The sequence below is a fragment of the Lactuca virosa genome, chromosome 9 (assembly GCF_052849685.1).
Source record: "Lactuca virosa cultivar CGN04683 chromosome 9, Lactuca_virosa_CGN04683_v6, whole genome shotgun sequence".
Classification (NCBI taxonomy): Eukaryota; Viridiplantae; Streptophyta; class Magnoliopsida; order Asterales; family Asteraceae; genus Lactuca; species Lactuca virosa.
In genome coordinates this window covers 14813139-14832234 of record NC_136434.1, presented here as the reverse complement: position 1 = coordinate 14832234, position 19096 = coordinate 14813139, and the positions used below count along the sequence as shown (strand labels likewise).

General features: G+C 35.9%; 4 protein-coding genes across 7 annotated transcripts; 2 read left to right on the top strand and 2 right to left on the bottom strand.

Annotated features, from left to right (window-relative positions):
- The first annotated feature begins 773 nt into the window (after positions 1 to 773).
- On the top strand, positions 774 to 3289 carry LOC145140969 (pfkB-like carbohydrate kinase family protein). Its single transcript, XM_079074338.1, has 5 exons — positions 774 to 1363; positions 1802 to 2052; positions 2163 to 2454; positions 2526 to 2678; positions 2761 to 3289. The coding sequence occupies exons 1-5, from the start codon at positions 992 to 994 to the stop codon at positions 3142 to 3144; spliced, it is 1452 nt and encodes a 483-aa protein (XP_078930464.1). The 5' UTR covers positions 774 to 991; the 3' UTR covers positions 3145 to 3289.
- A 504-nt stretch (positions 3290 to 3793) lies between these two features.
- Positions 3794 to 7825, top strand: LOC145137211 (uncharacterized). Of its 2 annotated transcripts, none has more exons than XM_079071349.1 (4): positions 3794 to 3915; positions 4074 to 4156; positions 4398 to 4481; positions 5015 to 7825. In XM_079071349.1, the coding sequence occupies exon 4, from the start codon at positions 5071 to 5073 to the stop codon at positions 7381 to 7383; it is 2313 nt and encodes a 770-aa protein (XP_078927475.1). In that variant the 5' UTR covers positions 3794 to 3915; positions 4074 to 4156; positions 4398 to 4481; positions 5015 to 5070; the 3' UTR covers positions 7384 to 7825. The 2 variants fall into 2 exon arrangements, with proteins under 2 accessions (XP_078927475.1, XP_078927476.1); XM_079071350.1 differs by having other exon boundaries at positions 3826 to 3915; positions 4019 to 4156.
- Positions 7826 to 9304: 1479 nt separating this feature from the next.
- LOC145137888 (flowering locus K homology domain-like) lies at positions 9305 to 13135 on the bottom strand. Of its 3 annotated transcripts, XM_079072029.1 has the most exons (6): positions 13051 to 13099; positions 12901 to 12968; positions 11935 to 12267; positions 10490 to 10733; positions 10254 to 10402; positions 9305 to 10186 (listed from the first exon to the last, which is right to left on the bottom strand). In XM_079072029.1, exons 3-6 carry the CDS (start codon positions 12262 to 12264, stop codon positions 9539 to 9541), a joined length of 1371 nt encoding a protein of 456 aa, XP_078928155.1. In that variant the 5' UTR covers positions 12265 to 12267; positions 12901 to 12968; positions 13051 to 13099; the 3' UTR covers positions 9305 to 9538. The 3 variants fall into 3 exon arrangements, with proteins under 3 accessions (XP_078928155.1, XP_078928154.1, XP_078928156.1); XM_079072028.1 differs by lacking the exon at positions 12901 to 12968 and having other exon boundaries at positions 11935 to 12276; positions 13051 to 13135; XM_079072030.1 differs by lacking the exon at positions 12901 to 12968 and having other exon boundaries at positions 13051 to 13109.
- A 1563-nt stretch (positions 13136 to 14698) lies between these two features.
- LOC145141438 (uncharacterized) lies at positions 14699 to 17391 on the bottom strand. Its single transcript, XM_079074728.1, has 3 exons — positions 15476 to 17391; positions 15318 to 15383; positions 14699 to 14888 (listed from the first exon to the last, which is right to left on the bottom strand). Exon 1 carries the CDS (start codon positions 17360 to 17362, stop codon positions 15557 to 15559), a length of 1806 nt encoding a protein of 601 aa, XP_078930854.1. The 5' UTR covers positions 17363 to 17391; the 3' UTR covers positions 14699 to 14888; positions 15318 to 15383; positions 15476 to 15556.
- Positions 17392 to 19096: the final 1705 nt, after the last annotated feature.

Sequence of the window (19096 nt, the reverse complement as noted above, 5' to 3'; positions counted from 1 at the left end):
AACTCACTAAGCTTTAGGCTTACAGTTTTGGGTTATGTTTCAGGTACCTCAGATGATCGTGGGAAGACAAAGGCTTGATCGTGCACCTCCTCATGTTGTGTCTTGTGATTTTGGGAAAAACTCTGATATTAAATATATTTTGAAAATTACGATGTAAACAATTATGGTTTTTGGTTGGTTGAAAAAGTTTAAATTTTTATGGATGTTACACACAACCCTACCGTACACAGAATAATAAAACTCATTCTTTCGGAACATTCTCCACATAGATAATGAAAAAACGAGTTCTAGTGATTAAAACATTCACAAAAACGAAAAAAAAGTTTCTAGTCAGTAAAAGTGGTAAAATACCAATAATACCATTAAAAAAAACGTCATTAGTTGTTCAAAACCGTTCCACCAACCATTTCCGCATAAGAGTAATTATTCATCAGAGGTGTACATCGTTTCGCAGAGATCTGCTCTGCGGAAATATCGGAAAAAAAAAATTAATGTTTTCAGCTACCATTTCCTCAAAGGTGTACATGCGTTCTGCAGAGACGTATTCATTTCCGCAGAGCCCTCTCTGCAGAACTATGTAAAAGCACTATTTTATCTTTTTCTTCACGTGTCCGATTCCTCAGAGTGTAAGGACTTCTGCAGAGCCTCGTGATCATTTAATAAAATTGTGTTTAAGACCTCCCTCCTTTTGGACACTTGATGATTTTTTTTATTTTTTTATTTTTCGGTTGACTAAAAAATTGTCTCTTCCCTCATTTTAAAAAAACCCTAATCCCTCAAGTACAGACGCAAGATTTTACAACAAAAGTGTAAATTTCCAGCAATGAAGTTGGGGCAGGAATAAATCAAAGTTAACTTCACCCACCTTCTTTGCCGTTCATCGAAAAATATAGCAATTTCGATCTACCTTGTTTATCCCTTTCATGTTTTTGCCTCACAAACAAACAAGTAATACGCATCAGTACTGTTCTTCCACCCTCATCCTCCATTAATGCATCAACGAACTTTCGACCTCAATCGACACAGTCCCATACCCAATTATGGGGTATCTTACTCTCACCCATTATTATACCAAAACCCTAGAATAAGAATTTCCGACTTCAAAACCAACTGCTACACTCACCATAATCATGTCATTAGAACTCATGTTCCTGTTAATTGCATAAGTTATGGAATTGATGTGTCCGTTTCGAAGCATCGCCGTCTTTCTTCCGTCAATTTCTCCGGAAAGAAAGAATTTGATGTCGCCACCCTTGGAAACCTATGTGTTGACGTTGTGCTTAATGTTCCCAATTTGCCCCCTTCGTCCTTTGACGAACGTAAAAATTACATGGAACAGCTTGCTAAATCGCCTCCTGATAAGGTCTGTTGTAAATGTTCTTCGTTTTCTTCGATTTAATTACTTGTGCAATTTGGTTATCAGTTACTGTGGTTAATCGGATTAATTTCTGTTAATTTGAGATGGCCTTTAACTTCGAAATTTGACAGAGCTCCCAGTTCCAAGCATGCTGTAACTATGTTCTTATAGGATTCATACATTTAGCCATTTAAACTCCTTAATGCAACTTGAAAGTCACAATAGTTATTTATTTATAGTGATTGACAAAGCCGATTAGGGGGGATGTTTGGATGTGTGACTTGGTAGTTTTTATCTGAATCTGTTTCTAGGATTTGGGCAACCTGCATGCTTATGCATATGATGATTTTTAATGCACATCTGCACACCCCTCCTGTCATTGTCATATATGATATATCAACATCTCTCACTTTAGGGCTTGAACTGACTGGTTTCACTTTATAGAAACACTGGGAAGCTGGTGGTAACTGCAACATGGCTATAGCAGCAGCAAGATTGGGACTTCGTTGCATTGTAATTGGTCATGTTGGGGATGAAATATATGGAAAATTTCTCTTGGATGTTCTTCAAGATGAGGGGATTAATCTGATAGGGATGAGAGAAGATGATGATATAATCAACAGTTCCAGTAGTGCATATGAGACACTTTTATGTTGGGTCTTGGTGGATCCTTTACAAAGACACGGGTTTTGCAGGTATACGTGATTAATTAAAGGTTCGTTCAAGTTTATGGTAGCTTATATTCAAGGTACCAACTTTATGGATCATAATTCATCAAATATTTGACCTAGATTTTGTTTATTAGTCGAGCAGATTTTAGCAAGGAGCCTGCATTTACTTGGATGAGAACATTATCTGATGAAGTAAAGAGGAATATACAAAAGTCAAAAGTCCTTTTCTGTAATGGCTATGGCTTTGATGAGCTTCCTGCAAATCTGATTACTCATGCCCTTGAGTATGCTGTTGAAGTTGGAACATCAGTCTTTTTTGACCCTGGACCAAAGGGAAAATCTCTTGCTATTGGGACACCTGAAGAACAAGAAGCACTTGCTAAGTTGCTGAGGTTTAGTGATGTTCTTCTTCTAACTTCAGAGGAGGTTTGCATCACATCTTGTTAAAATTGAAGCTTTCTATCTTCCCTCTTAATAACAAATTTTTTAATTGCCAGGCTGAATCAATGACTGGGTTGGATAACCCAATAGCAGCTGGAAAGGAGTTGCTAAGTAAAGGAGTCCGAACAAAATGGGTGATCATTAAAATGGGATCAAAGGGCTCTATTTTAATCACCAAATCAGGCATTTCATGTGTGCCTTCATTCAAGGTAACATTTTATACATAAGTCAAAAAAATGATTAATTTTGGGATGATGTGATATGATAAAAATTAAAAATGTATTTGGACAGGTGGAAGTGATGGACACGGTTGGATGTGGAGACAGCTTTGTGGCTGCGATTGCATTTGGTTACATACACAAGATGCCATTACTTCATACATTAACAATAGCCAATGCAGTGGGTGCAGCAACAGCCACCGGTTGTGGGGCCGGGAGAAATGTTGCAAACTTACAAAAAGTCAAGCAGCTCATCAAGGAGTCAAACCTCAATGAAGACGACACTTTTTGGAACAAATTACTCCATGAAAATTTGAACAAAAAAGAAGACATCACAATTCTGTCAAAAAAAACAGCAAACAATGAATTTTTTAAACATGTAACCCTTCAAAAGGTGGTTAGTGAGGTTCTTCATAAGCTTGAGGTTCCATTAGCAGACAGAATATTGTCTTCTTGAAGAATTCTTATTGATTTTTATGTAATTTTAATTGTTTAGAGCAGGAAGTGGAATTGTTAGTAACTCAGATTTGATGGTATCTATGGGTTTTGGTTGTCGAGCAGTGAAACTATTGCTTGCTCATTATATATTTTTTTTCACACAAGTGAGATTTTGTTATTTTTCACTTCTTTCTTTCAGATGATTATCTCATACTCACAGTGGTTGAAATTTACCTTAAGAAATAAAGGGATCCATACATAAAAGCAAGCACAGAACATAGCTTTCATGTTTTCAACGTTTTTTTACGAGTCATGTGTAAAAGTTAAAACGCCTTTGGGTTATGTCAGGTCGACAGGTAGGGTTGGAATTTGGAAATATTAAGGAGACGTTAATAAATCGATAACCGATAAAATATTATATTAATATCGCAATCGTTATTTGCAATTTATGTTGGGATATTTAATAGATAAAATAAAAAATATATATGAGTAATGATATAATTATAAGAGTGTTTGGTAATATAATATATATAAAGCAAACATAAGTTGGAGATTATTTTTATCGAGTCGTTGGCAATTATTGGGGGGGTAAAATTGGTAACATATAAAAATTGAAGGCGAAAGTTGGCTTAGATGACCTAATTGCCCTCTTTTTTTCTGGATAAAAGGAAGCCCTAAAAAGACAATCCATACCCCTACCTTCTCATTCTTCGTTTTCCCCTTGTGCCCTTGTTGCCCTTTTGCTTCAAAATTTCTGTGTTCCCCATCCCTACCCTCAGCCCTCTTTCAGGTATTTTCACTTCTCACTCACTCCCTCCTATTCCCCGCCAAATTCAACTTCCCCCACGCCTGATTCAAACAGAAATTTGAATCATCTGTTGATTTATGTAAAGATCAATGGGTGATTTCAAATTTGTTCCTCACGGTTTCGCCTGGTTGTGTTTGCAGATTTTCGAAACTTTTAGCACTTAGAACGTCAAGTTGTGTGGCGAAATTTGGTTTTTATTATCGCTTGATCCGTTGGAGGCTCGGTGAGTTTTTATTGTGGTTCCGCTTTCAGATGACTGATTGTTGCTCTATTCTCGTATCTGTATTTTACCTGTATTTTTTTTTTGGTATGAGTGTTAATTTGAGATGTCAATCTCTGATTCGACTAGACTAAATGCTCTCAAAGTTACCAGGAGAAGTACGAATAGCTTGATATTTTTATTGTGAAATCTCGCGATTATAAAATTTTAGTGTTGATTTTATTTTTTCTTTCTGATTTTACAGGTTTTCTAATTTTTATCGCACTTGGAACCTTCAGTTGTAGGTTGAAAATTGGTTTTGGTTGTAGCTGGATCTGATAGAGGTTTGGTGAGTTTCGATTTTGGTTCTACTTTTAAATGACTACTCGTTGCTCTGGATTCACTCATATGTATATTTGTTATGTTTCTGTGTTTTCATATGAATGTCAATTTTCTAGTTGTAAATTTCTGATTCATTCATAGACAACTTTATGGTCTGCGAGTTACCATTAAAAGTTAAAATCATTTGATCTTTATTGTGAAACCTAGTGGTTGTTAAAATCAAACTTTGTCTTATGTTAACAATTAACTTCACACTCCATAGAGAAGTAGAGATTTTATTTAGCTGGCGAGAACTATTATGTTAACATCACATTCCAGGATAATCTCAATCTGAAGATCTTACGCTCTTTAAAGAATGCATGATGAACACAGCCCAAACACCACAGATAGTTCATTATTCTTTTGTACTTTAACATTCTGTAGTCGATTGATGGGTGTTGTTTATGCTTTTTGCTAAATACATGCATACATTATTATGAGGCTTGATGATTGTGGATTGTGATATAGTAAAGATAACTAAACATGAGTTTGTTGCAACAGGTCTAGATTGATGCTTCTTGTCCTCCGGAACTTGTGACTTTTGTGAGAGTAATATCATGGAAAACCATGACATGATTGTTGGATCAAGGCCAGACATATCATCCATTCAGAACCAATTAAGACATGAACAGAATTATGTGGGCAGACAGAATCAGAATCATACCTCTGAACTGGGACAGACACAGAACCTCAAGCATGAGACCGAATTAGGAGAGAACAATAATCATCGCATAACTCTAACACAACACCATGATCATGATCATGATACTGATCATGATCATGAGCTACTTCTAGACCATGAAATTGCAACCATGTCACATCCACATAATCATGGAAACGAAGCCACAACCGAATTCGATGACACCAATCAACAACACGACAACAACCAATACAACGATGGTGCCACAAATCCTGATTCCCAATTAGTCCTTTCAGATCAATGTCACGAGATGGGTTTATCCAACGATCACGGATTACCCGTTGTAGATAACAACCACGAGCTTGTGGTACACCAGAACACTGCTGACATGGGTGTAGTAGTACCTCTACCTCTATCTTTTCACAGACCCGATCTCGTCCTCACAACTCCAGTAATCCAAAGCCGAACAGTGGCTCCTCCAAACTACGAATTAATGGTGGGTCAAGAGTTTCCAGATGTCGCGAGCTGTCGTAGGGCTTTAAGACACACTGCAATCGCTCTTCACTTTGAGATACAAACTGTTAAATCTGACAAGACACGTTTCACTGCTAAATGTGCAAGCGAAGGGTGCCCTTGGAGAATCCATGCTGCTAAATTGCCAGGTGTACCAACATTCACAATCAGAACAATCCACTCGGAACATAACTGTGGTGGAATCGCGCATCTTGGACACCAACAAGCTTCGGTTGACTGGGTTGCGAATACAGTAGAACAACGCCTCAAAGAAAACCCACAATGCAAACCCAAAGAGATTCTAGAAGAGATCCACCGTGTTCATGGAATCACATTATCGTACAAACAAGCATGGAGAGGTAAAGAACGGATCATGGCAGCTTTACGTGGTTCGTTTGAAGAAGATTACCGTTTACTCCCTCAGTATTGTGATCAGATTAGAAGCACGAATCCCGATAGTATCGCATCTGTTTACGTGAATCCTTCTGACAACTGTTTTCAGCGGCTTTTTATCTCTTTTCAAGCTTCGATACACGGGTTTTTGAACGCGTGTAGACCGCTTATCGGGCTGGATAGAACCGTTTTGAAAAGCAAGTACCTGGGGACTTTGCTTTTAGCTACTGGGTTTGATGGAGATGGTGCTCTGTTTCCTTTAGCATTTGGTGTTGTTGATGAAGAAAACCAAGACAACTGGATGTGGTTCCTTTTGGAGCTTCATAACTTGTTAGAAATCAACACTGAAAACATGCCGAGGCTTACGATTTTGTCAGACAGACAGAAGAATATCGTGGAAGGGGTGGACGCGAACTTCCCAACCGCTTTCCACGGGTTCTGCATGCGCCACCTCAGCGAAAGCTTCCGGAAGGAGTTCAACAACACGATGCTGGTGAACCATCTTTGGGACGCAGCCAACGCGCTTACAATCATGGAATTTGAACAGAAAATCCTGGAAATCGAAGAGGTGTCGCAAGAAGCGGCGTACTGGATCCGACGCGTTCCGGCTCGGTTGTGGGCCACCGCGTATTTCGAAGGGACGCGGTTCGGCCACCTGACGGCTAACATTGTGGAATCGTTGAATGTATGGATTCTAGAAGCTTCCGGACTCCCGATCATCCAAATGATGGAATGCATCCGGAGACAGCTGATGATGTGGTTCAATGAGAGGCGCGAAGCCAGCATGCAGTGGACTTCGATTCTGGTCCCGACAGCGGAACGACGGGTATCGGAGGCGATTGATCGCGCGCGGACTTATCAAGTGCTGAGAGCAAACGAAGCGGAGTTCGAGGTGATATCGCATGAAGGGACGAATATTGTTGATATAAGAAACCGAAGGTGTTTGTGTCGGGGGTGGCAGCTTTATGGGCTTCCGTGTGCACATGCGGTGGCGGCTTTGCTGTCGTGTAGGCAGAATGTTCATAGGTTTACTGAAAGTTGTTTTACGGTTGCTAGTTATAGGAAGGCGTATTCTCAAACGATACATCCGGTTCCTGATAAGACATTGTGGAAGGAAATGGGGTCTTCACAAATAGGGGAAGGGAGTAGTGGTAATAATGTTATGGATATTATTATTAACCCTCCCAAGTCCATTAGACCACCGGGGAGGCCCAGGAAGAGGAGGGTTAGGTCCGAGGATCGAGGCTCCGTCAAACGGATCGTGCATTGTAGTCGGTGTAATCAAACCGGCCATTTTAGAACTACTTGTTCCGCTCCGATATGATATGATATGATATGATGTGATGAAACTGGTTCCGTCTCCGGGGGTGTTTATGTAATTTGAGGAGTTGATCTTTGGATGAAAGAATTAAGAATATGAGAGGTGAAGAAGGTGGGTTAGTTTTGATGGGATAATGAGTGAAGGAAATGGTAATCTCGTCTGGAACTGGAAGTGGAAACATCTATTCTATGGTGAGGTACTTAAAAATCGTGTGTAGTGACAGTGTAGATTTTAAGTTTGAATCTGATTTACGTTTCTGTGTTATGTTCTAAAGCAAAATGTTTTGCGTGAGGTTTTATTATTAAAGTCTGTCTGTCTGGCTTAAAAGCTCCTCTTTGTAATTATGGGCTATGGCCAGTTAAGGTTCAGAACATCAGATAAGATGAGACTTCTGTTAAAGAAATTTTAACAAAAGGGCCTCGTGAAAGACATGGTCCTTTGTTTATGGCTTTTGGTGGTAGGGGTTGTAGTCCTCATCTCCTGGATATTGAATTTTTACTCCATTCCATTCCATGATATATATGATTCCATCATTTATCGTAAAATCCAATCTGGAAAAAAAATTGCACAGGAAATCTATATATAAAAAGTGGAAAATAATGATAGTGTTCACTATCATCATGGAGTTGAGTTCTCAGAGTCAAGACCGGCCTTGGCCTTTTTTGTGTCCGGTTTCAAACTAGTTTGGCGTGCGGGGTTACCTTATTTTCTTCTATACAATGATGTGTTTACCTCAACTCATTCTTTAAAGATATAATCAAAAAAATGAATACAGAAAAATGAGCTTCTCTTTATAACCAACTTTTTAACAATTTGTAAAAATGGTTGCCGTCTTCAAAATGAGTCCATTCAGATTTGTTTCGGACTAATTTTATGTTAGGTATTTTTCCTCACAAAAAATACATTTTGTATTCATATTTCAAATTTCAGACTAAATATATTATGAATTTTCTACGTATTCGAAATCTGAAGAGCAAGCCTAAAATTTTGAGAATTTTTTTCGTTTTTTACTTGAATTTAACAAAAATTTGAGAAACCTTGACGAAAGAAAAGTAAATTACGATACCAAAGGCATATTTTTTTATAACAATGTGGTCATTTTTATGATTATCTAAAACATTATGAAACTCAAATAGAAGTACAAAATATATTTTGATATATTTAAAAAGTAACTAGAACTAATAATTTAAACTTTTAGTATTCTATGAAAACATTAAATAACGGTAATTCAAAATTATAAGAACATGATAGACCATGTATCATGTATCATCTGGACGGCTTATGTTAACTCACACATGATTAGAGCACTAGCATAATTTTGAGCGTGCTAAAGTTTAAACCTCGGACATCCTTTATAAATTTCACACTTGAACCACTAAAATATCATTGTATGGGTGTAATACATAATTTTGATGTCATGCCTAGAAAAGAGCATCTCTATCCTTGAAAGAAAATTAGGACAAGCATATTTCATTCCATCCATGGTAGGGATGCACAAAAAAGCTGATACGAAAACTTAACTGGTTTAGATAAAAACAATTTATAAGAAATGGCTTGAAGTTGAACATTGGTTAAGAACCGGTTTACCCCTTCAGTTGTTAGAACGGTTTACTAGTAGAGTCATTAGAAAAGTTTTTTTTATTATTTTGTCTAATGGGCATATAGTAGTTTGTGACCATTTTGACCATTCTCCCTCATTTGTCAGTTTAAATAGGTATGGGATTTGTTAGCTTATCACACTACTCTAATTGGTCTCGAATCACAATCTCGTTCAATACCTTTTTAATCCTCATTTAAAGAAATACATCCTTTCTTATTAGATGTGCTGGTTCATTAAACCCAACGATAAATTTTTGTGTGGTTGGAGTTTTACTTCCAAATATATCTTGACACAATAAAATCAATCAGCACATACAAATTATGATAAATAAAAAAACAACCAAAACAAACGGATGATATGCCCATAAACAGAAAACCATCATTCAGACAAAATCACACACTAAATAATCTACTACGGAAGGAAAAAAAAAAAAAAAAAAAAAAAAAAAAAAAAAAAAAAACACTTTGTATTCAGTATTATCAAATCATCAAATAGCCAACCGAGTATCTAAACAAAACAAGGCATCTTGGATACAACAGAAACTGTAACCGCCTGGCTTTAGTAACCATAACTGCCCCCATACATGGGGGCACTGCCATAATCTCCACCACCAGCAGGTGGATGTCCAGGTGGCGCAGGCTGAGACGGGTAACCAGGATACTGGTTATACCCACCGCCGCCAGCTTGGCTAGTAGCCACCACCGGTGGTGGTGGTGCAGCAGCAGCAGCAGTTGGATTCTGTGCAGCATCAGCCATGAAGTTGTGAATCAACTGCTGAGCTGTCTGAACCTGTGAAGCGGATCCATTAATCTCAACCGTCATTTCATCGGGATTTCCGCGAGATTCTTGAATGGCAATCGTGGCCCCACTCGCACGCCGTATATAACTTATATTAGCTCCCGATGTCCCGATAACCGCATCCGCATATGTCAGCGGAACCTGCATGTTCTGTGACACCTTACTCATCATCAACTCCTGTGGGGCCATATGCATACCCATACTGGTGGTGTCTCTGCCATATGATGGCGGAAGCTGGTTATCCATTGCTGGAGGTGGATAGTAGTTGTCAAACTGATGCTGAGGTGGCATGAATTGAGCCGGTCGGTATCCCGGCCCACCACCTGGAAAATTTTGAGCCGGTGGTGGTGCCGCCCATGGTTGGGGAGGCGCCATCTCCTGGTTTGCCCTGGCACTTGGCATTTGCATCTATAAACATTAATCAGATTATTATTATTTTTAATCAAAACATTATAAAAATGCAAAGTTAACTTACTTGTTTTTCAAATATCCCGATAACACTGCGGTCAACTAAAAACTTTCTTAAATGTGAAGCAATGAGTTCAACCGCCTTGTGTACACCATCACGTTCCCCTTGCACCTCCACAACACTATCATCAGGCAGAGCAATTACAGGGAGGTTTTCTGCATCCAAAAAACACAATTATATTTCACCTTTTATTTTAAGAATACTATATTATATAATATATATTTAAAAAATAAATAAAAAACCTTGTCCGAGTACTCTAATTACACAACCGGAAGAATCTTGGATGGTTTTTATGGTGGCACCCTGCTTTCCTATCAAGTTTCCCGCTTGTGTGGCAGCCACAAGTAGCCTTGTGCTGATTGTACCTCCAGCTGGCGGATGAGTAGGATCAGCATCCACATCCGTTACCCGTTTATGGATTTTCAGTAAACCATCCATTGCAGGAGGAATTGAAGCATCTGGTTCTTCTTTTGCAGAAATCAAGACCTGATAAAACAGAATATATCTTCTGATTAGCAACACACTAATAAATTTTTCTTATTTTACTTTAAGATTAAGAACAACACGGTTTCAATAAGAAGCTAGCATGCATCATAATTAATGTTTTTCGTTCTTCACACCATTTTCTGTCAATGGGAAAACACAGAATGGATAATTGATTATAAAAGAAATTTAGATTATGACACCATGATTTATCTTGATGTGGCTCTCAAAGTACTTGATATATTTGGATACTTGACCTTGATACATTTGAAGATACCAAAGATATTTTACTGGGTTTAACATCATTAGCTTAAAGATGTTCTTGATTCTTCAATTATGTGAAATGTATTTGATACTTTATTTTTGTATTTGTTTTTATAGATCACATCCTATTGGTTAATCTATTTTGCTTATTTGTATAAGAATGTGTGGCAAGACATCAACCGACCAGTTCTGAAGTTACCAGATGACATAGGAAGCTTTTTGGTAGTGACATCCACCAGGGGTACTTCTGACATTTATTCAGAGTGACTTTTCAGCACTTCTGGATCTTTGGCTCTTCTAAATGAAACCACTTTGACAATTGAAATGTTGCCTTATATTTGAGAGAACCTGCACATATTCACCTAGTCATTGTGATATAATAAACTTGTTTCCTTAAGGTTGAGTGTTGTTTATTTTTGTAGTTTCAACTTTTCCATATACTTCTTCTATTGCATTATATCTATATCCAAACTTTATGTTGATACTGTTAGTTAAGATTGTCTACTACCTATTATTGGCTAATTATCCTCATATCAGTGTATACTCTTCTTTTACTAAATTATAATAAAGATCGTGGTATTAAGGTATTGTGTTTTAAAGCTTATTGAACTGAAACTTAGTTGTAGACACACAAACAGAAAGGTCTTTCTGTTGGTATTTGATAAAAATCATAAAGAATGATTAATGTAACAAGGTAACATTCTTGTAATTATAATTATATTTTACTTTGAACATTGTTAGGATACTTACTTTTCTGTTTCAAAAAAGATAATTACACACTAATACACTATACAAAATAATTTTAGGCATAAGTTGAAGCAGATTTACAATTCATGATGTACCAAAATGATATAGATCAATTCCAACAGAACTCTACCACACATGCAGCAATCAATTGCAATTTCAATTTCAAAATAAAGAAATTTGTTAATAAACTTACACATCTTTCCATAGTTCCAGGAGGCCCATCAAGAATCTTGATGCGGGCCTTTGTTTCTTCACAGGTTTTCTTTATGTACTCTCCCTTGCGACCAATTATGGTGCCAACCTTGTGCACAGGGACCAACAACCTAAAAACATTCTCTCCAGGCCATCCAGGCCATTTCTTTTCTGCAGGGATTTCCATGGCAGCATCTCCTTGTTCCTTCTCAGTAATTTCAGTTTCTACTACCTCATCACTTTCTTCATTCTCAGACACTTCAACTTCTACAGGAACAGAGTTCTCAGGCATCACTTCTGTCTCTTGTCCAACAAAGTTTTCTTCTGCCATTTCCTAGAAGTTCTAACAAGGAGAACCGATCAACCCATATATCCATAACTAAATAACAGCTTAGAATGATCATTAAAACTATATACGGAATAGAGATCAGAAACCTAAGTTGTGATTGTGATTGTGAGAAGTGAAGTTAGAAATAGAAAACATTAAATCTCATGTTTCAGAGATATAAAAAAAACTATACCATCATATTCTACCTTTTGCAAAAGATATTCAGTACCTTAGCTAAAAAGTAATACCATTTGGACAACCTAAATGGTAAATCAATAATAGATTTCATATGATTTTTTGTTGGCATCAACAAAATCAAGATTAAGTTTTTTATTTTTTTCAAAACCAGTTAAGTAAAACAGTCCTTTACCAAATCAGATTTTAGGATCTAGAGAAAATATGTGTGAGAAAAAGAAAGAGAGCAAATATCCCGACACTACTAGGGCACGTTCAACAATCAAAACAAAAAATGCCCTAAAGCAATGTACATACACAGCAATAACTAAACATAAAATTTACCTACGAAACTTCCTCAATTCAACATAAACTAAAGGCCTCAAAGATTGAAATCTAACAAATTTATGCCTAAGGAATGAAATATAAGCACAGAAGACACTTCCAATGAAAATCGTTACGAACCTTAGAAAAGAGAAGAAATAAACATAGATCCCGCAAGAATTAACAAGAAGACGCAAAATCTTATCTTCCTATAAAAAATGGACTTGATTTACACAAGAGCCTAGTAATAATTTGAAAGCGAATAACAATATGTAAATGCAGAAAACTTACTAGGGTTTATAGCGAAGTAAGCAAAAGAGAGAGGCGATGTCCTCCCGATGTGCGATTTGAAATATCCATATGCTTTTACGGAAAAAATGAGGATTTCAATTTTCAAAAACTGCTCTCCGGACCCTAAAGATTGTGTTTTTGCCCACTTTGCCCCTCTTCTTTTCAACTGCAAAAACCGGTCCTTGTGGTTTACTATTTTCATGCTAAATAATTTCAATTTGTAAAAAAAAAAAAAAAACATCTTCTTAGGAGGGTTTTATTATTGTTTTGGTCCCTAAAATTAAAAGCATTACTTTTTTGGATATTAAGGTCTATTAAATTTTATATTATGCTCATGGTTTATATATTTATCTAGATATATTATTATTAAAAAGAAATAAATATGTGTTCTATTCTTTGAACCCCTCTTTAAATAAACAATCATTAACCCTTCAATTCTATTTCCACCAATTTAGATCAATGATTTTTTTCCATCCCAGCCTTCCTTATAATCAACCCAACAACCAATGAAAGTGAGTAAGTCTATCATCCCCTTACTCTCTCACTTTGCTATTATGCTACAGATCAAAACATCTTTTCCTAGTCAATCTTAATCTCTTCTGAAAACCACGTCACTACTTTATTCGAAACCGTTGGTGTGGATGGAATAGGCAAGAAAATGGTTGAAAACTCTTCCATCCCTTTAATGTAACATTCATTAGTGAAACGTAAACATCACCCCCACCCCTTTTATCTTGGTGTGGATAAAAGAAAATCATCAACAACTCGAAATTGGATTGTTTTGGAAAGATCATCAATAAAGTTTGATGGAATAGCAATTTCACAAGCATATAACCCTATGATGGTTGTTATCACTTTTGGACACAATTGTTGCATTACAACTAAGTATTAGTCTCTCCGAGAAGTACACATATTTCAAAAAAAAAAGTTAAACTTTAATCATCTGTCTCAACCTTATCTTCAGCTTCAACGCCATTGTAACATCTATATCTTAGGGCTAGAAGTTTTTCCCTATAAAAAGTACATTTCAACAAATAAATTCATTTTTTATTTAAATTAAAATATTATAACTAATTAAAAAAAAAGTTTATTTCAAAGTTTAAAATTAAGCTTAAAAGTTTGTAGCTTGGGACTAAACCTTCTTAACTAAGGTTGGACCTCATTTGTAAGAATATCAAATGTTGAGGTCAAACTAGAAGCTAACGCCCGATCCATACAACTTGGATCTTTTTAATATAAAGTAATATAACATAAAATGACATTGTTTCCATGAATATTAGAAAAATAAACTAAATTGAACCAGCAAGCCGTTTTCTAAGAAAAAGAAACCTAAAAATCAAAACATGAATGTGGGTAGGTATAAAGTTTTGGTTCTTCTCCAACCAGCTTTTACTTTTTAGTTTTTACTCAAAAAAATGCAACAATTTCTTATTTGATCACATTGATCTAACATTTCCCATTTACAACTTACATGTCAAAGAAAAAACAGAACATACAACCAAATTATACCTCCAAATGAAGAATGGATTGTAGTATTATTGTCCACATTCAATACCAATACTATGAGATTTTTTCACCGATTCAAACATTCTAACCAGATAAAATGTATGGGCTGTAAAAGTTTACCCATTGTATGTGGTTTTCTGTCTTTAAATGAATAAATTTTTTTTTTGAAAGAATAATGATTAACTGCTACAACAACACCAAGGTCAAAAACCTGGTTGAGACTTGAGAGCATATGACTTGAGTCGGAAAGTGAATCTCATATGTAAAACTGCATTGTCTTCTTCAAAGCGAGCTTAAGCTTGTATTTTGGATTAAATCTCCATAATGCAACACTGTGAATATAAAAAATAATAATAATAATAATCAGGCAAATGAAACGAAACAATGTTTTGCTTTATAAGATGCAACATAAGCCACGAAGAAACCACATAGAAAAATCAAAGGCTCTAAAAACTTAAATTGTCCCCAAAAAAAGATATAGTTGGCTTTTTTAAAGTCAGCCCGTATAAGATGCAACCTTCCACCAACAGTATAAATGGTGACTTTTATGTATGGCAGAAGGAGAAAATCTTAAACTCAAAATTTTATCTGAAATGGTTGACTTTTATGTATGTATGTATGTATTTATGTATGGTTGCATGCACGTATAGATTAGATCACTTAATCTAACCCCTTATAATCCATTGAAATAGTTAGGCATTAGAAAGTCCATCAGTACAATTAAAGGAACCACAAACTGAAAAGTCTGAGGGATTTCTCACCTTGTATGCCTCATGGATATATATATCCACTTTGACCAAATATTCAAACTGCTCCGACCCCTGCAACTATAAACAACCAAAGAAAATTCCCACAAACAAAATGTCAAGGAATTACAATCACAAATTAACGCAAAGACAACAAACACTATGTATAATACCTGTTCGGATATGTGGAGCCTGATTGATATGGATGATAACCCGGTTTCAACTTCACGGGATCACTTTTCTTCTTACATAATTCACGATTTTATCCCTAAGTGTTCAAAAGCATATCCAAATTTCTCATCTTTTGATATTAAGGAGACCATGAATGCATCCGGGACAACTTTATTCTCCACCATTTTCTTAAGCAACTCAATCACTTTAGGTGACATATCAGAACGAGAGAACTTTCGCATAAATGCATTAAAAGTAACAGCATTTGGGACACAACCCTTTTCCAGCATCTCCAAAAACAAATCATCCACTTTTGTTAACTGACCCGTTTTACAAAACCCATGTATCAAGATAGTATAAGTTACAACAGTTGGAACCAAGCCTTTAGAAGACAGTTTCATGTATACATCCCAAGCAGTCTCCATTCTTCCTGCTTTACACAATCCATCAATCACAGAGTTATATGCTTTGATGTCCAATACAACCACCCCATTGTTTTCTAGGGTTTGAAGCAAGTCTAGAGCCTGCAAAACACACTCATTCTTACAAAGCCCGTTTAACATGATGTTATATGTACAAGAACTTGGTGTGAGATCATGAAGCATTTCATCAAACAGCTTCTGTGCATTCAAAACATCACCTTTTTTAAGCACACCTGTTAATAACGCGTTGTAGGTAACAATCGTAGGCTTGATTTTTCTACTACGAGTCATTTGTCCAAAGATCCTTATAGCTTCCTCTGTTCTATTAATCTTGATATACCCATTAATAAGCACGTTGTGGGTTCTAACATCAGGCTCGATTCCTTTATCCACCATCAAAATATACAACTCCCTAGCCTTATCGATCTTACCTTCCCAACAATACCCCTCCATTAACAAGTTATATGAAAAAGAATCAACTTGTTCTCCTCTTTGAACCATCAACTCAAATAACCCACTTGCTTCATTTGACTTCCCTTCTTTGCAAAGCACGTTTACTAAAAGATTAAACGTCATTACACTAGGAGAAATCCCTTCATTCATCATCTCAATGAACAAATATTTAGCCTCGTCTAAATTATCCGAATAAACCAATCCATTGATCAAAATAGTATACACAACCACATCCGGGGAGATTCTTCTACTCTTCATCTCCAAGAAAAGCTCTTTCGCCTTGTTTATAAATCCATCTTTACAAAGATTAGTGATCAATATGCTATAACACACTATATTGGGCTTACAAATAAACCCTAAACCAATATTCCCACTCATAATATCTTCGTGTAATCTAACTGCAGCCTCGATTTTTCCATTCCTACACAACCCATTAATCAAAGTCCCATAAGTCATAACATGAGGCCTAACACCTAACCTAATAAACTTCTTGAATAGTCTAACAGCCTCAATAATCTTGTTTCTTTTAAACAATCCTTTAACCAAAGATGTATAGGTAACAATATCAGGAGTGAAACCCCTTTTTAGAATCATGCCCAAAACTCCAAAAGCAAAATCTACTTGATTCATATCACAATAACAATTAAGAACAATGTTTAGGCTAATTAAATTAGGGGAAACGTGAGCTTCGTTCATCTTACGATAAAGGAAGATTGCAACTTTATGGTGTTTAATTTTGGATACAGAATTAAGCAATTGATTGAATGAAGAAATTGGAGGAATGGGTTGTAGAAGAATCATGTAATCAAAGTAGTGCGATGCATTATCGAGATTTATGGTAGATGATTTATAATTGATGGTGAGGAAAGATTCAAGTTGGGTTCTTTTGGGGATTAAGGGGGGAACTTTTTGAATGGATTCTTGAAGTAAAGATGAAAGGTTACCTGAATAGGCATTTTTGGAAACAGAGCTTGCAGCCGAATGAGCAAAAGGTGGGGTTCTTCTGAAGCTCATGGAGCCAGAAGGCTGGCAGGGAGGGAGCGAAGATCTCAAAGGAGAGCGATCCAAATCTTTGTTTTCGTTTTATTCTTTTTCTTTTTTCTTTTTTGCTCTAAAAGCCCATACGTTCGAGGCCTGAGTGGTCGAGGTGTATTGTGTCGCTCGGCTCGTTTAGACCTAATAAGGCTTGCATTCGGCCCATAGTTTGTCGAAGGCAGTGTTGGTCAAAGGCAAGTTTGACATCAAACCATAGAATTTTTGTTAAATAAGAAACCCAGAATCTATTTCGGTAGTCTTGTCTTTGTCAGTGGTAGAATGACTATTTCATATTGATGACCTACCACATGTGAATTCTGTTCTTAACACATTTGTAAACTAATCCGAGTATCGCATTACTTGATTAAAAAAATGGAAAACGATGTCGTTTCGTCACGCTATGCCGACGACATGTCGTCTGGAAAAGGTGGGACCGATCCGCGTGAAAACCCTTTTTTATTTTATTTTCTTTTTTAATGACGTGAAGTGGAACGACGTCGTTTTCGTTTACCTATACCGACGACATGTCGTCGGTATAGGATTTCCCTATAACAAAACACGCTTTCAGCGTTCATTTTGCAGTCGGCTGCAATTCCATTTCCCTCTCAACCTTCGGCGATCGCAAGGAAGTTTCCGGCATTCCACTTCATCGGCGAGCTAAAGGTAAGGGTCTTGGTCCTTGATTTCTTCTTAATTTTTAATAGTTTGAGTTTTTACTCCGATTTTGGGGGATTTATTTCCGGTTGTTGGAGCCCTAAATCACAGCCTTATCACCGTCGGCCGGCAAGAACCTTCACCACCACCATAGAAAACGATTTTCGGTGATTGACCTATCTTCACCACCGATTTTGAGGTAAGTTTTTTGATTTTTTTTCCTGCTTAACATCAAAGTTACGTGAATGCAGTTTATGAATTTTTTTTTTTTGTTCCTTTCAATACACCATGATATATACTTTCTCAGGGTTTTTTTTGGTTGATTGCTTTTATATATATATATATATATATATATATATATATATATATATATATATATATATATATATATATATATATATTTTTTTTTGAGGTATGAAAGTGTGTTTTGGTATGAAAATGGAAATGAAGTTAGGCATGATTTGTTTATGCTCATTGTGGTGTATTGGCAAGAAAATGAAATTAAGAATGATGTTGGATTTTGTATTTAGATTTATACATTTGTATGAAATTTAAATTTGATGTCTAAAATATAAGGTGCTATAAGGTATGATTGTATGAAATTGGATTAAAATTGGAATTGTATGTTTGATTTTGATTTTGTATGATGTTTGATTTTGTATTTAGATGTATACATTTGTATTGTATGTCTAAAATGAAATGAAAATTGGAATTGAATGTATTGTGTACATGTATGATCATGTGATATTTAGGTTTAATAGTTTGAGTGTATATAAGATGAAGTGATAAAGTTCTTAATAGATAAGTTATAGTTTTTGTATTTGGATGCTATTGTTTGTATTGTAAAGTGCTTCATATGGTTTCAAAGTGCTTAATTTTGTTAGTGACTTAATGTTGGTCATTACAACTTTAGCTTAATTAGGTTATTAATAACAATGTACTTTTAGTAATTTAAAATTAATTATAAAATAAATTTGAATTAATTTTAAAAAAATCAATAAAAAGAAAATATTAAATTAATTGTAAAATCAAATTAAATAAGTTTTAAAATCAAATTAA

Bases quoted from the DNA above. Each gene is read 5' to 3' on its own strand.
- LOC145140969 (XM_079074338.1), top strand. From the start codon at position 992: ATGCATCAACGAACTTTCGACCTCAATCGACACAGTCCCATACCCAAT. The intron at 1,364-1,801 runs GTCTGTTGTAAA...TTCACTTTATAG, and splicing joins CTAAATCGCCTCCTGATAAG to AAACACTGGGAAGCTGGTGG. The intron at 2,455-2,525 runs GTTTGCATCACA...TTTAATTGCCAG, and splicing joins TTCTTCTAACTTCAGAGGAG to GCTGAATCAATGACTGGGTT.
- LOC145137211 (XM_079071349.1), top strand. From the start codon at position 5,071: ATGGAAAACCATGACATGATTGTTGGATCAAGGCCAGACATATCATCC.
- LOC145137888 (XM_079072028.1), bottom strand. From the start codon at position 12,264: ATGGCAGAAGAAAACTTTGTTGGACAAGAGACAGAAGTGATGCCTGAG. The intron at 10,734-11,934 runs GTAAGTTTATTA...CTGTTTTATCAG, and splicing joins CTGGAACTATGGAAAGATGT to GTCTTGATTTCTGCAAAAGA. The intron at 10,403-10,489 runs GTTTTTTATTTA...TTTTGGATGCAG, and splicing joins AATTAGAGTACTCGGACAAG to AAAACCTCCCTGTAATTGCT.
- LOC145141438 (XM_079074728.1), bottom strand. From the start codon at position 17,362: ATGAGCTTCAGAAGAACCCCACCTTTTGCTCATTCGGCTGCAAGCTCT.